General features: G+C 34.6%; 3 protein-coding genes across 4 annotated transcripts in view; 2 read left to right on the forward strand and 1 right to left on the reverse strand.

Moving 5' to 3' along the window:
* Positions 1-1,510: 1,510 nt before the first annotated feature.
* Vta1 (Vesicle trafficking 1) lies at positions 1,511-4,007 on the reverse strand. Its single transcript, XM_053746255.2, has 5 exons — positions 3,857-4,007; positions 3,570-3,757; positions 3,318-3,468; positions 2,802-2,959; positions 1,511-2,360 (listed from the first exon to the last, which is right to left on the reverse strand). Exons 2-5 carry the CDS (start codon positions 3,745-3,747, stop codon positions 1,888-1,890), a joined length of 960 nt encoding a protein of 319 aa, XP_053602230.1. The 5' UTR covers positions 3,748-3,757; positions 3,857-4,007; the 3' UTR covers positions 1,511-1,887.
* A 297-nt stretch (positions 4,008-4,304) lies between these two features.
* Positions 4,305-10,168, forward strand: Rheb (Ras homolog enriched in brain). Its single transcript, XM_053746670.2, has 5 exons — positions 4,305-4,490; positions 4,572-4,643; positions 4,725-4,932; positions 5,380-5,509; positions 6,013-10,168. The coding sequence occupies exons 1-5, from the start codon at positions 4,442-4,444 to the stop codon at positions 6,100-6,102; spliced, it is 549 nt and encodes a 182-aa protein (XP_053602645.1). The 5' UTR covers positions 4,305-4,441; the 3' UTR covers positions 6,103-10,168.
* Positions 10,169-10,666: 498 nt separating this feature from the next.
* Positions 10,667-12,775, forward strand: part of LOC128670567 (Golgi-associated PDZ and coiled-coil motif-containing protein-like) — a 70,980-nt gene continuing 68,871 nt past the window's right edge. The window contains exons 1-2 of one of the 2 annotated variants that reach the window (XM_053746335.2): positions 10,667-10,764; positions 12,581-12,708. In XM_053746335.2, coding sequence (XP_053602310.1) covers positions 10,677-10,764; positions 12,581-12,708 — 216 coding nt within the window. In that variant the 5' untranslated portion in view covers positions 10,667-10,676. Of the gene's footprint in view, positions 10,765-12,580; positions 12,709-12,775 lie in introns of those variants that run through there. The other variant, XM_053746336.1, reaches the window with a different exon arrangement.

A 12,775-nucleotide genomic window follows, 5' to 3' on the forward strand; every position in this document is an offset into this window, starting at 1 on the left:
TTATAGTAAGATATCACAAGGCTTTATAAGGAGCGTGTATCTCAAATTCATACTTTGTAGATACAGCGCGCGATCGTGGTCTATCAAATGATACATACTTACAGCATTCTCAAATTCGTGTAACAATTCCGTGTCTTGCAAATATTTCTATAGACATTACACATAAGCTTCACCACAAATTTAGAAAACTGGGTAGACTAGACATGACACGATCTATTTATCGAAATTCCAAGGAGTAGGTACTGGGGAATAAAGCTAGTCACCATATTAAACGCTCGTAATAAGATTTCTGGCACGTAAATTAATTGAAGACAAATGATATTATTAGCCCTAGTGCCAAATTGTGCCTATAGTCACTGCGTTATGGTATCTTTTCAGTTTTTCCGTTGGTTGTCTGTTATACAGCGTGACTTTTTATACATGGGCAATATTGTCTACATGCCCAGTACATGATTCTGAATAACTTTTAAGATAGGAGTAACTCCAAAATAGCGAAAAAAAATCAGCTGTTTTATACAAAATTAAATACCTAAGAAGTTATGATATTTTTTTCGCGATTTCAATGTTGCTTCTATACGAAAAGTTGTTCAGTACCATCGACTGAGCATCCAGGCGTCTTATCACACTCATACAAGCATGGTAAGTGTTATCGTGAACTTATGACAGTGCACGAGAACGGATTTGTTTTATACATTTTGTACCAGAACTGTGTCTAATCTAAATGCTCAGACTATATACATCATAATAAAACAATGTAATGTTGTTACTATGTTTAATTATAGAAATTAAATCTATACATTACAATGTTGCAAGCAACAGTATGATAAATTATGCAAACTATAAAAATAAATCATTATTTTTCACAGCTATATATATATATAATATACACTATATTACATTGTTCATTCCACATTGCATTTTGTCTGGGACCTATGCTGACCAGAAATGATTATATCATAAAATATATATCTTACAGTTAAATATTATATAAGTAACTATATTTTGTCCACAACTTCGTATGTGAGTAAAAATCCGTTTTAGGAAATCCCTTCTAGTGCTCCTCTATACTGTCCTAGGAACCTACACACCAAATTTCAGCTTTTTACAACCAGTAGTTTCGGCTGTACGTTGTCTGTCAGTCAGTCAGTCACTCAGTAACGGAAGAGTTTTATATATATTGATTGTATAAAACTCTCATTATCTAATATTATTATATAGAATACTTATGTCATATGTACTGTGGGGCACCTAAATCAGATTAGAGGCACATGTGTGTATGTAAAAGAGTGGCAAATAGCAAGCGGGTCACCCGATGGTAAGTGATCACCGCTGCCCAGGAACTACTGCATAACAGGAGTGTTGTGGTCATAAAAATGTTTATGCTAATATTCATAAAACATCGTATGGATAAATGCACCGTTTGGTCATAATAAAGTGCTTGTGCTGGCTGATCCAATTAATTGACACTTAATCTGAAAGAAATAGGCGATCGGCGACGAATTCGTTTCTCTTTTTCGCGCGTTATGTTTATGGCTGTATTGGAATATTGTAGTCTCCTGTATTGAGTGCTAAAGGCAAAGCTATACAATACAAAGATTTCTTATGAAATCATGTTCGTGTATGTGTGTAGATAACAATAAATAACTTTTATGTGCCAGTTGGCAAACAATAATACAGCAATGTCTATACAATCTGCTCGGTATTCAATCAATTAGGATTTTACTGTCTACAAAATGATTCTTATTTGGACTTGAAGGATTTGGCAAAAGGTACATTATTAATTTAATCATTTCGACAATGCACCTTCTAGGTATTATACTGTAAAAGTTTTAAAACTGTGCAGTGAGATGAGTCGGGTTAACAATATAAATATACAAGTACTTATCATTAAGCAGGATCCCGGCCAGTCTGGAGCAATTCCAAAGCATTTCTCAAGTTAGTGATTGCCGTTTGAACATCATCATAATTTAAAGCGCTGTTTGCAAACTTGCAATACTTCTGCGCTTTTGTTATTTGCTCCGGAGTCAGTTGTGCAACTGAAGAACTGGTGTACACTGGTGTTTGGGCTGGTATCGGCTGCTGTGATGGATCATATGGTACGAATCCTCCAGGATTCGGGTCAGGGGTGTACGGAACTGGTGGTAGTTGAGAAGCTGCCCGCATCGCTGTATTCGCATCTGGAAGGGAGTTGTTAAAACTGGATGGAACTGAAGGGAAGGATGTTGGTACTGAGGGGAGGGACGAAGGGACGCTAGGGAGGGTAGGGTTGACGGGCAGGAAGCCCGGAGCCTGCGGGTGTGACTCGGGAGTGCTGTCTGCCGGTGTGTCCTCACTCTGACTGTCTTCCGTTGGCATGGGACCTATGGACCAGATAGTTACTAAGTAAGTATACAAGATAAGTTCTTAAACATCAGACTTTTTGTTGTAGTTATGAATGACAATACATAAAGTTAATATGTTCAGTGTATTGTTTTCTTTTCTAAACACTCACTGGCGCACTAAGCTATAAATTAAATAAATATAAATATATTAGGACAAATCACACAGATTGAGCTAGCCCCAAAGTAAGTTCAAGACTTGTGTTATGGGATACTAACAATATGATTTAACGATACTATATTTTATAACAAATATGTATATAGATAAACATCCAATCCAGGGCCAATCAGAAAAAGATCATTTTCCATCATGATCTCTGACCAGGGATCGAACCCGGGACCTCTCGGTTCAGAGGCAAGCACTTTACCACTGCGCCACCAAGGTCATCAAATTATGTACTAAAAACAAAAATAAGATGATACCTGGTACTGGTGTCTCCCCATTCTTGAGACAATTGTGAATATAAGCGGCCTTCCATTTGGCATACTTTCGGTTCTGTGTAGCTTCATCTGTCAGCTCTCCAAATGTTGTGAGGACATCATATATCATGCCAGCTGTGTAGAATGCTTTCACAACATTCCTGGAGAGTAAGGAAAAAATTTGTAAAATAATGGCAACATGTCTAAAACCCTCGATGAGGATATAATAAGAGTCATGTCACACAGAGACCCATGGAGTGTGCTACGTGCTGTGTCTGATTACAGGATACATTCAAACACTGTAATTTTAAAATGTATTAATTTTCTTATATTTGAGACACAGAAATGGAAATTCAATGCAAATTGAGTCTCAATGCTGCATGATTAACATGTTAGTATATCATTGATATAAGTGAACACCTTTGATGTGACTATACAACTCCCAAGACTGAGAGTTATACATTTTTGAGTTGTTGTACTACTGAAAAAAAAAAAGAAAGTTTTGTTTTTTCCGCTTACTTTCCATAGTTTTGCTCCCTATCCTGCTTGTCGGCATATAAAAATAGTTTCAGAGCATAGTTTTCAAGGTGTGCCTGAGCAGCTACTTCATTACTGATCGCCTCATTATCCTTTTGCTCCTTTTTGGTTTCTTCCAACCAATCCATTAGAGCTATAACAGGAAAAAGAAATAAATATATTACAAGAGCACTACACTTTTTCTTTTAAGTATAAAATAATCATTGAAATGGTCTAACTATAATCCCTACTCACCCATCAGAACTTTCGTCTCCTCTGGTGTCTTCTTCTGAGTGAGTTTAAGGCCAACTTGCAGTGCATGAAGTCTGCACCAATATGCAACAACAGGATCTCTAGCGTCATGTTCCGCAGCAGTTTTTAAGTAATGCTGAATCGGTTTCAAGCTCGGAGGGCACTCTGGTATGTTAGCCATCTTTATTTACCTGAAAATCATAAGCAAAAAAATAAGTATTACGTACGACGATGTTGGGCGTAGATGAGGTCTTCAAGCTGGACAGAACAGAATAATATCTTTTCCTTACCAAATCAATGTAATATTATTAGGCTGAATTAATTTACGGCTACTATTATTTGCTTATAATCTCGAAATAGCTAGGTTTTTAATGACGATTACTTATACTGTGTACATACTTTTTTGTAATACAAATTCACATCACATCACTGACACAAAACAAAAGTTATTGTCAAAATCAATGACGTTTTGGACGCAAGCACCAATACAAATATAATAAAAACATTTGTGGCAAGGATAAAACATTATTTTGTTTGTAAACATGAATGGATCGCCTTATAATTTTACACTATATAATATTAAAAATATGTACATGTTATATATAAAATATGCTTATTTTTAATTCATATCATTTGATTCGTGTTTTATCTCGAAATATTATCTTTGTGATAAATAAATTAATAGTATATGTACATAAAAGTAACTCTCACTTCTGAACTGAATTTCTATATGTCAATGTCACTCACTCACAATTTGTAATGTAAAGTGAGGATGAATTTCGTGGTATTTTTGCTTGAATTCATGTTAAAATAAGTAAAACTATTGATTGCTGTGTTTTATTGTTTAAATTGTGTAAATAATTAAGTCTTACAAAATGCCCTCTAAGCAAAGAAAAATTGCTATGATGGGATACAGATCTGTTGGTAAGTCTCCAGACCTTTAAACATTTCATGTGCGTCTCAATTAATATTTATGACGTTTTATTTAAAACAAAATTATTTCAGGCAAATCGTCTTTGATAATACAATTTGTGGAGGGACAGTTCGTCGACTCATACGATCCCACAATCGAAAACAGTATGTGTTTGTTTTATTACTTTAACCACAACAATGTGATGGCGTTGTACGCAATGATTTACTTATTTATTATTTTTTCAGCATTTACAAAGTTTATTCGCTTGAACTCCACCGAGTATGAAGTAAAGTTGGTAGATACAGCTGGCCAGGATGAGTATAGTATATTCCCGCTTCAGTACAGCATGGATTTCCATGGTTATGTGTTGGTCTACTCTATAAACTCAAGCAAAAGCTTCCAAATAGTACAAATTATTTATGACAAATTACTCGACATGGTTGGCAAGATTCAGTGAGTGTAATTTTATACTTTGAATCATAATTAAATTTATTATTAATTGTTTATATTTATCCAATTTCATTATTATAGATGGTATTTTCACCGTCTGCTTATTATAGTTGAGAATATCTTATAAATAAAAAAAAAAATATATATTCCGTGACTTGCTGTTTCCTGGCGTTTTGCTCCCACAGAAATTTTGGGATAATGATGTAGCTGTTATATTATTATTTCTGTAAAAGAGTAAATTCAAATTCAATGTTTTGTTTTGTAAATCTAGATTGTATTAAGACTACAATGAAAATTAAAATATTTTGTGTAACTATTTCCCATGATTCCATTCTGATGTCTGTAGGGTCCCCTGATATTTGAAGGATAATCATTAACTATTTATTTATTTATTTAATATTAGGTACACAATATAATCTGGGATATATAATTTTTTACATTTTATTACAGTGTACCCATAGTGTTAGTTGGAAACAAAACAGATCTTCACTTAGAAAGAAAAATCAGTACAGAAGAAGGTAAAAGACTGGCTGAAAAATGGAAAGCGGCTTTCGTCGAGACTAGCGCTAAACGGAATGAGGTCAGTATACACACATCGCAAGCACCAATTAAAGAGGAAATATCACAATTTGTGTTCAAATCTGCAGCTGCATAAGGAGTGCTTGATGGTGGTGACCATTTCCCGTCACTCCACATCGGGTGGGCTAAATGCACCATAACCTTTTGCTTTTTAATTGGAGTCAATAAAATGTGGCACTAATTACGGCTGTATTAGTGTTGAATCAAAATCATGACTTCAATTTTCTGTACCATAATGAGAGACACATTTACATTGACCAATATTATAAAGAGATAATGCTTGTGAGTCTGTGTGTAATCTTAATTGAATGTGTCTAAGTCAGCCAGTATAAGTCCATAATAGCTGACTGCTTAGTCATATAAGTTGCCTTTAGGCGACATGAATAAAATCTGGCATCAGTTTTAGTAATAACAATAACAAACTTTAATATAGACCGATGTTATTATTAAAAATAAGATCTCACATTTTGTTTACTAATGATAGTGTTATCTTTACCATTTCAGTCAGTCACAGACATGTTCCACGCAATCCTATCAGAGATTGAGAGGTCAGACGGACATATCCAAGAAAAAAATGGATGTGTTGTTTGTTAAGACACCGAGTCAAATGAACCCAGTGCTTTTTACTTAAAGGTAATATAGATCTAATTGTATGCGTTGACGTTAAGGTTTAGTTGAAGCGTAATTAGTGAATAATGTGCTTAATTATTGTAAGGTCACCCTCGTAGACGGCCGAGCGCTGTGACTGTTCGGTTCTAACCAGAGGCCAACTTTCTTATTGCCATGTAGTACTTTATCGTCATAGAAATTACCTACCGCACCGCTCCCACGCGGCAAGATGACGTTCATTGGAAAGTGAGCTTTAAAACGACCTCCGTAGACATACTTTACATTGACAACGGGAGTTGACAGCGAGCAGTCCTCTAATTTGTAGCCAATGCAAAGTATCTCTACTGTGGATGGTTTAAAGCTCACTTTTCTATGAACGTCATTGTGCCGGGTGGGAGCGGTGCAGTGGAAGTGTGCTGTGGCTCATCATTTGACTGGTAAAGTTGTCATAAAATATCAGAACTTTGTAGTTATAGCGCTCGGCCGCCCATTCAAGTCAACTAGTTGTAGGAAGCAATTTTCCAAATATATATTTTTTGCTGTTCAGATAAATGAAATCGTGAAGTGGCGTATTTTACCACCAGATATATGCGAGAAGTAAAATATATGAAGGAATTGTGTAATCATTGCTATATATTTGATTACATATGGAATGATTTCTGTATTGAAGCTTGATTATTGTGGCTAGTTTTGCTTTTTTTCGTAGAAATAAATCATATCGCGGAGTATGCAGAAAGGAAATGTAAACCATGTGGTTATTATTATATTTACACTTTAGATTTAGAAAATAAAGCAATTGCTTTGAATTAATTGTAACTAAACTATGAAGTAATTGATTGATCAAATGTTTTTAATACGATTTAAATATTATTATGTATGATCGATTTACATTGCTGGAAGCGCAGCGTTTTTAACGAAGTGATAAACGACATTACAGTAATGTGCTAAAGGACATTGCACTATATTAAACAGAAGTTAAGATTCAAATTTGTGTCAATTTGGACATCACAAAAGATTTTTTAAAATATATCCTACATTAATTCTAATAGGACATGTTCGACTGTTTGTTACTTAATGTGAATTCTGTTGTTGTCGTTATGCCTCCAATATGGTCCTAGCTAATAATAGTTATTAATATCTCAATGTGTGATTTAATAGTACTACAAGAAAGTATGTCGCTAATGCTTTGGATATATTTATCCAAGTTGTATCTATGTATTATAGCTCTGTAAAAACTGTAAATGCTAAGCTACTAACATTGTTTTTTTAATATTGTATTTTACAAAGAGGGATAATATTTATGTAAGGACGCAATGTGCATTTAGAAATAGATGACATTTATCTCCATTCAATTTGTCTTGAACGATAAAACACGACCATTCACGAATCTATGGTAAATATCTCTATGAAATTCTAGGAAGACGGTCTATTAATCTATGGTAAAAAAAAACTTATCAGAAAAAGGTATAACTACTCAATATAAAAAATAAATGTATTGAATAAAAATTATACTTCGCGTTATTATTTTGGGATAAGTTATAAAAATTGCCAAAAATTCATAGATCGTTCTCCCCAAAATGTTTATGTTTACGAGATTAGCAAGCTATTTAGATGGTCGTAAAGTTTCCACGAATCAGATCAACCTACAAAGTAAAATAAACGTTTTAATGTGCTATGGATCCCTAGTAGGCCCTGGGGGACTATCATGAAACATAAAACACGTAGTACGCCATTGCGTTCTCTCAATTCTCTTCACGATATGGAGAAGAGATACAGTATGTGGAGTACTACGTAGTGTTTTTTAAACTGTCGCGCTTTGAACACATAAATACATAAATTATATTAACGGGACTTATCACGAAACTTTTTTATTTAATGTTGCTGACGTTTCAACGACCTTGTTGTCGCCGCTGTCGCAGCCAGACAAGGTCGTCGAAACGTCTTTCTTCTTCATAGTCGTATTCCTCATGACTAACGGTCGTGGTCATTACATGGAACGAAACACATGTAACAACTTTCTTGACATTATTAATAGTGTGGTTTGCCATTGCCTTCTCCATTTCACACACAAGTTAATAATCAACGAGTGTGCAGGTTTCCTCACCATGTTTTTCCTTCACCGGAAGCAAGCGGTGGTCGATGAAAACTACTATACATGATTGATTATGTCAGATTGGTATACAAACTCATGTGGCACGAGTAGGAGTGGCACAGACGGGCGTCTTAACCATTACACCACCACCGCTACAACTTCAGCAACATTAAATAAAAATAATTCGAGTCCCGTTAATATAATTTATGTAGCAGACGGCTAACGTGTTTGTATGTTTAGTGGTAGGCCTTCCGATTAAATTATTATTAACAAACTACTATTCGTATCAACAACACCAAAGTTTACTGTTGCATTTCAATCATTTCAACACAAAAAATAATAATAGTATAAATAAAATATGGTAACTATGATTACGTATGTTTAAGAGAATGTAATTTTAACCATTTCACATTTCCAATATTTATTTTTATGCATAGGTATTGTGTCTAAGTACAGTAATTTCGTTTCTCATAATAGCAGCTATGGAAAGAATTGTAGTTATATAGAAAAAATATCACATTAATTTATAATCAGTTTTATTGTGACTCCAGTGAAACTCCTCTTTAGAAATACATTACAAAAGTCATGGGATTAGTATGAGGTTTTAAAATATGTAATTTATATGGAAAATTAATAGTTACTTTCGGGTACGATAGACGCGCTGTTCATTTTCGATATACATTTTGTCGTTGTCGATACGATTACATTTTCGCTTCAACTAGTGCTTACGGACAGAAAATTAAGATAATTCAAAATATTCAAACTTTTATTACTATTCATATCCTTGAAATAATTTAATCTTGATATTATTTCTAAACGATCTCGAGTTTGTGTGTAAAACATAGTGAAATGAGGGCGCCACTGGACTCATGAATTAACCGTTTTTTCTTCAGCGTTTTGTTACTACAATCATGTTTTTTTTTTTCATTTATGTATAATATTATGTTTGTTAGCGCTGTGGTCGTTATGGTCGTTATAAAAAGGAGGACTTTATGCCTCTATTAATTTTGAAATTCAGGGTTTGGAGATACTAAAAGTATTTTTTGTAATGTATGGTTATGGATTTTTGAAAATAGGAATATAGTCTCTATTGATAGTGAATAGAGTCGATATTGCTATATGTATGTTATGCTCATGCCCAACTTTTGTGTTCAGAACAAAGTTTTAAATGCGCGTCACGATGTCAATGAAATTATCTACCTACAAAGAAATATTTAATGTGGTCTTAATATACCGTCGTTAGACTTTATGATAACGAGCTGCGCTCATTTTCGATAAGTTTATGAGTCAAAACATATGTATACCGCAGTACCTTAATCTGTAAGCTTAGGTAAATGTTTGTGTATTTATTTGTTACCGTACGCTTACGAATTGTACAGGCTACCTTCGCTGGCGATGAGGTAGCGATGGATTGATAACAAATGGAAGAAATACTTCATGTACATGTAAATAATTATCATACCTAATGGCGGCCTGACACAGCGGTATTTAAGGTTTTGTGTGTCTATTAAAATTGTGAGAGCAGCGGGCCCGGTCTTAATGCTCCGTTGCGCTTAGTTCCCTACCGTTGCGTTGACGTCCTTCGCCTCACGTAATATTTAAAGCGACAACGCGCTGCGTCGGCGCAACAGATGATGATGTAGTAAGGTGTCTGGGCCCTAATTTTGTGTGTGATCCCGCCCCAGAATATTGAAATACTTTTTTAAACTGATTATAATTTCCATGCGCTTTATTAATTCATGGACCTCTTTCGTTTAGTTGATCTCTTCGAGAATAACAAAGTGGATATGTTAAAGTTATATCGATTGAAAGCATGTATTTGTAAATAGAGTGGTGTTCTTGGTAATTTATTTATTCTCTTACAAAATCGGTGTGTCCGGCCGCGACCTCGCAATGGAAGATACTGCCTACTTGAATGTTGTAAATATTAAGTGGAATTAAATAAAGAGCTACAGTAAATTCTCGTTTTTTTAAGTCCACAGGAGTTTAAATAGGGCTGTCACTAACTTTTCCCCGATTCACATTTCTCCGCAAAGAAAAATTATGACTTCTGAAATTAATACGAGCCTGACCACAATATAATTCTTGATTCTAAAAATAGCCGTTGCACATCTTTTCGTGGATATCGTGCGAGACGGACGACTAATAAAAGCCTTGGCGGCTTATTTATAGGCATCAGCATCAACAACGTTCCATTTAAAGAGGGTCGACGTCAAGCAGGCCGCCTTTCAACTAGATTTAAGAACAATATGATTTTTATTGGCCCTTTCAGTAAGTACTATGTACATATTTTTCATTTTTCTATGTAAGGTCCTTGTACACCCTGCTAACTAGAATACCTACTCCGTGTTTTGGGACTTACTATTTCGATGACATCGGTACGTACCGTTTTCTAAGAAAAAAAAAACAGAAAATATAAACATCCGACGTCAAATTGACAGTTGTTGTCAATAAGTTTATTGTGAAAATGGCGACGACCGGAATTGGTTTTCGGTGGTTGGATATATTAGAAAAGGAATTCGATAAAGCATGTGTCGAATTGGACACGTCTCTTTGTAAGTACTACTTTAAATAATATCTGGAATAATTTTCATGCTGCTCATTGCACGAGTTAGTTAGATATCGTCAATAATTGTATGGAACTCTCTCATGCCAATAAAACGCATTTTATGCGTATTCACACAAATTGATGGTGTCTTACTTGATTTAAAATGAATATTTATTGCATTTCCGATTGCTGCTCAACCATAGAACTCTCATTACACACCAATTTACCAAGTAAACAAGTGTTGGAAAATACATTTTTTGTGTACAAAATTTTTTATTTTCATTGTAAGAAAAAAAATAACACAGAATTTGAAACGGTAATTCTAGTTGCTAAATTGATGCTACACTTGTAACAAAACTATAAACTTACGAAATATACCTCACTCTTACATCTTCTTTCAACTTAATTAACATAAACATAAGTTCTATTGGAAAACAATGTCTTTATCTTGACACTGTTAAATTTTATTTTCTTTATGTAGTTATATTAATATAGATCGTTTATCTTAAGTACCAGTATTCATTATGTATATTTGATTGTGCACATTGGCTTTGCTTGTAGAAGTAATTACTCAAAAAGTTTATTGAAATAGGCGAAAAATACTGTGATACTTATTATCAGAGAATTTAGTATCCCTTATAAAGCTAACTATCATCATATCTACTATGCAAGATTGCATTCTGTAAACATGTTTACCAAGACAGCTCAGTGGGAACGTTTACATTAACCTGTTACATAAACTAACAGGTTTACATAATGCTCAGTAGATATGAGTCTGGCTATATTCTACTATACCATCTTAGCACATATGGCTATAATGCTCATTGAATCAGAGAGCAATGAAGTTTGAAACATAAAATCTGAATATTTTATGTTAAAATTCCTACTGCAGCAGAACAATGGCTATTGTTGTTTAAAATAAAAATAAATAAACTATAAAACTTTAAATATTGCTCATAATAAACGCATCACATGCCTGCGTCCTGTTGTTATTCAACAAATATCAAAATTTTGAAAAGTTTGGTTGAGTAGATAGAGTGTGAAGGGGTGACAAATAAAGAAACAAACTTATTTTCACATTTATAATATTAGTTAGGATAACATGCATGCATACAGAAAGCTAGTGGTCTGCGCCAGCTTCGGGGTGGGCCACTAGTTTTCTTTATAACACACTAGCAGTTTGTCTCATATCAATGTGTCTTGAAGTTTAGAAATTTCATCTAATGAGTTCTTTGATGATGCCGAGCTGAAATACTTGTGTCTCAAACAACACAAATGTGTAGAAATTGTGCCACAAAGCTTTAAAGATTTTTCTTGTTACATTCTACCTCATTCAAAGATTTCAAAGAGTTTCACTGAGATATTGTAATATGAAGAGGTGATGGTGTAATGGTTAAGACACCCGCCTGTGTATTGAAAGGTCTCAGGTTCGAATCCTACTCGTGCCATATGTGTTTGTATACCAAATTGACTCATATATAGTAGTTTTCATAGGCCACCACTTGCTTCCTGTGAATGAAAATGTTGTGAGGAAACCTGCACATTAGTGAACAGTTTACTTCACTAGTGTGTATGCGACTATCTGCCACTAAATGGCGGTGATTAGTCGAAAAAGTCATGTCAGATGCCTTTAGGCGACTTGAATAAATTCTGACACCAGTGTTAGCAATGACACACTCGATGTGGTGATGATGGTGATGATGGTAATATCCTTATGATATTTTATCTGTCTTTATCAGATGCCCTGTCCTCTGTCGACGTGACATAATAAATTATTTCTATTGACCTATCTAAAATCTAATAAGTTATGATAAAATTTCCAGCGGAACTGGAAACAGAGGAGCCGGAGGTGGTGTTCTCGGCGCGCCAGAAGATCGCCGCCCTAAGCTCGTGCTTCGCGCAGCTCACACACAAGGCCCTCACCATATTCCAGAACAGTGCTAAACTTGAGGTATGTTTTAGTGTTAAGTCCTCGGAATCACATGTTAAACGTTTAGCAGACAAATTTAGTCCCAACG

This window comes from Plodia interpunctella, chromosome 6 (genome assembly GCF_027563975.2).
Source record: "Plodia interpunctella isolate USDA-ARS_2022_Savannah chromosome 6, ilPloInte3.2, whole genome shotgun sequence".
Classification (NCBI taxonomy): domain Eukaryota; kingdom Metazoa; phylum Arthropoda; class Insecta; order Lepidoptera; family Pyralidae; genus Plodia; species Plodia interpunctella.

Coding starts and splice junctions, on each gene's coding strand:
- Rheb (XM_053746670.2), top strand. CDS start 4,442: ATGCCCTCTAAGCAAAGAAAAATTGCTATGATGGGATACAGATCTGTT. Junction 4,644..4,724: donor CGATCCCACAATCGAAAACA/GTATGTGTTTGT, acceptor TTATTTTTTCAG/CATTTACAAAGTTTATTCGC. Junction 5,510..6,012: donor CTAGCGCTAAACGGAATGAG/GTCAGTATACAC, acceptor TTACCATTTCAG/TCAGTCACAGACATGTTCCA.
- Vta1 (XM_053746255.2), bottom strand. CDS start 3,747: ATGGCTAACATACCAGAGTGCCCTCCGAGCTTGAAACCGATTCAGCAT. Junction 3,469..3,569: donor GGAGACGAAAGTTCTGATGG/GTGAGTAGGGAT, acceptor TTCCTGTTATAG/CTCTAATGGATTGGTTGGAA. Junction 2,960..3,317: donor AGGGAGCAAAACTATGGAAA/GTAAGCGGAAAA, acceptor CTTACTCTCCAG/GAATGTTGTGAAAGCATTCT.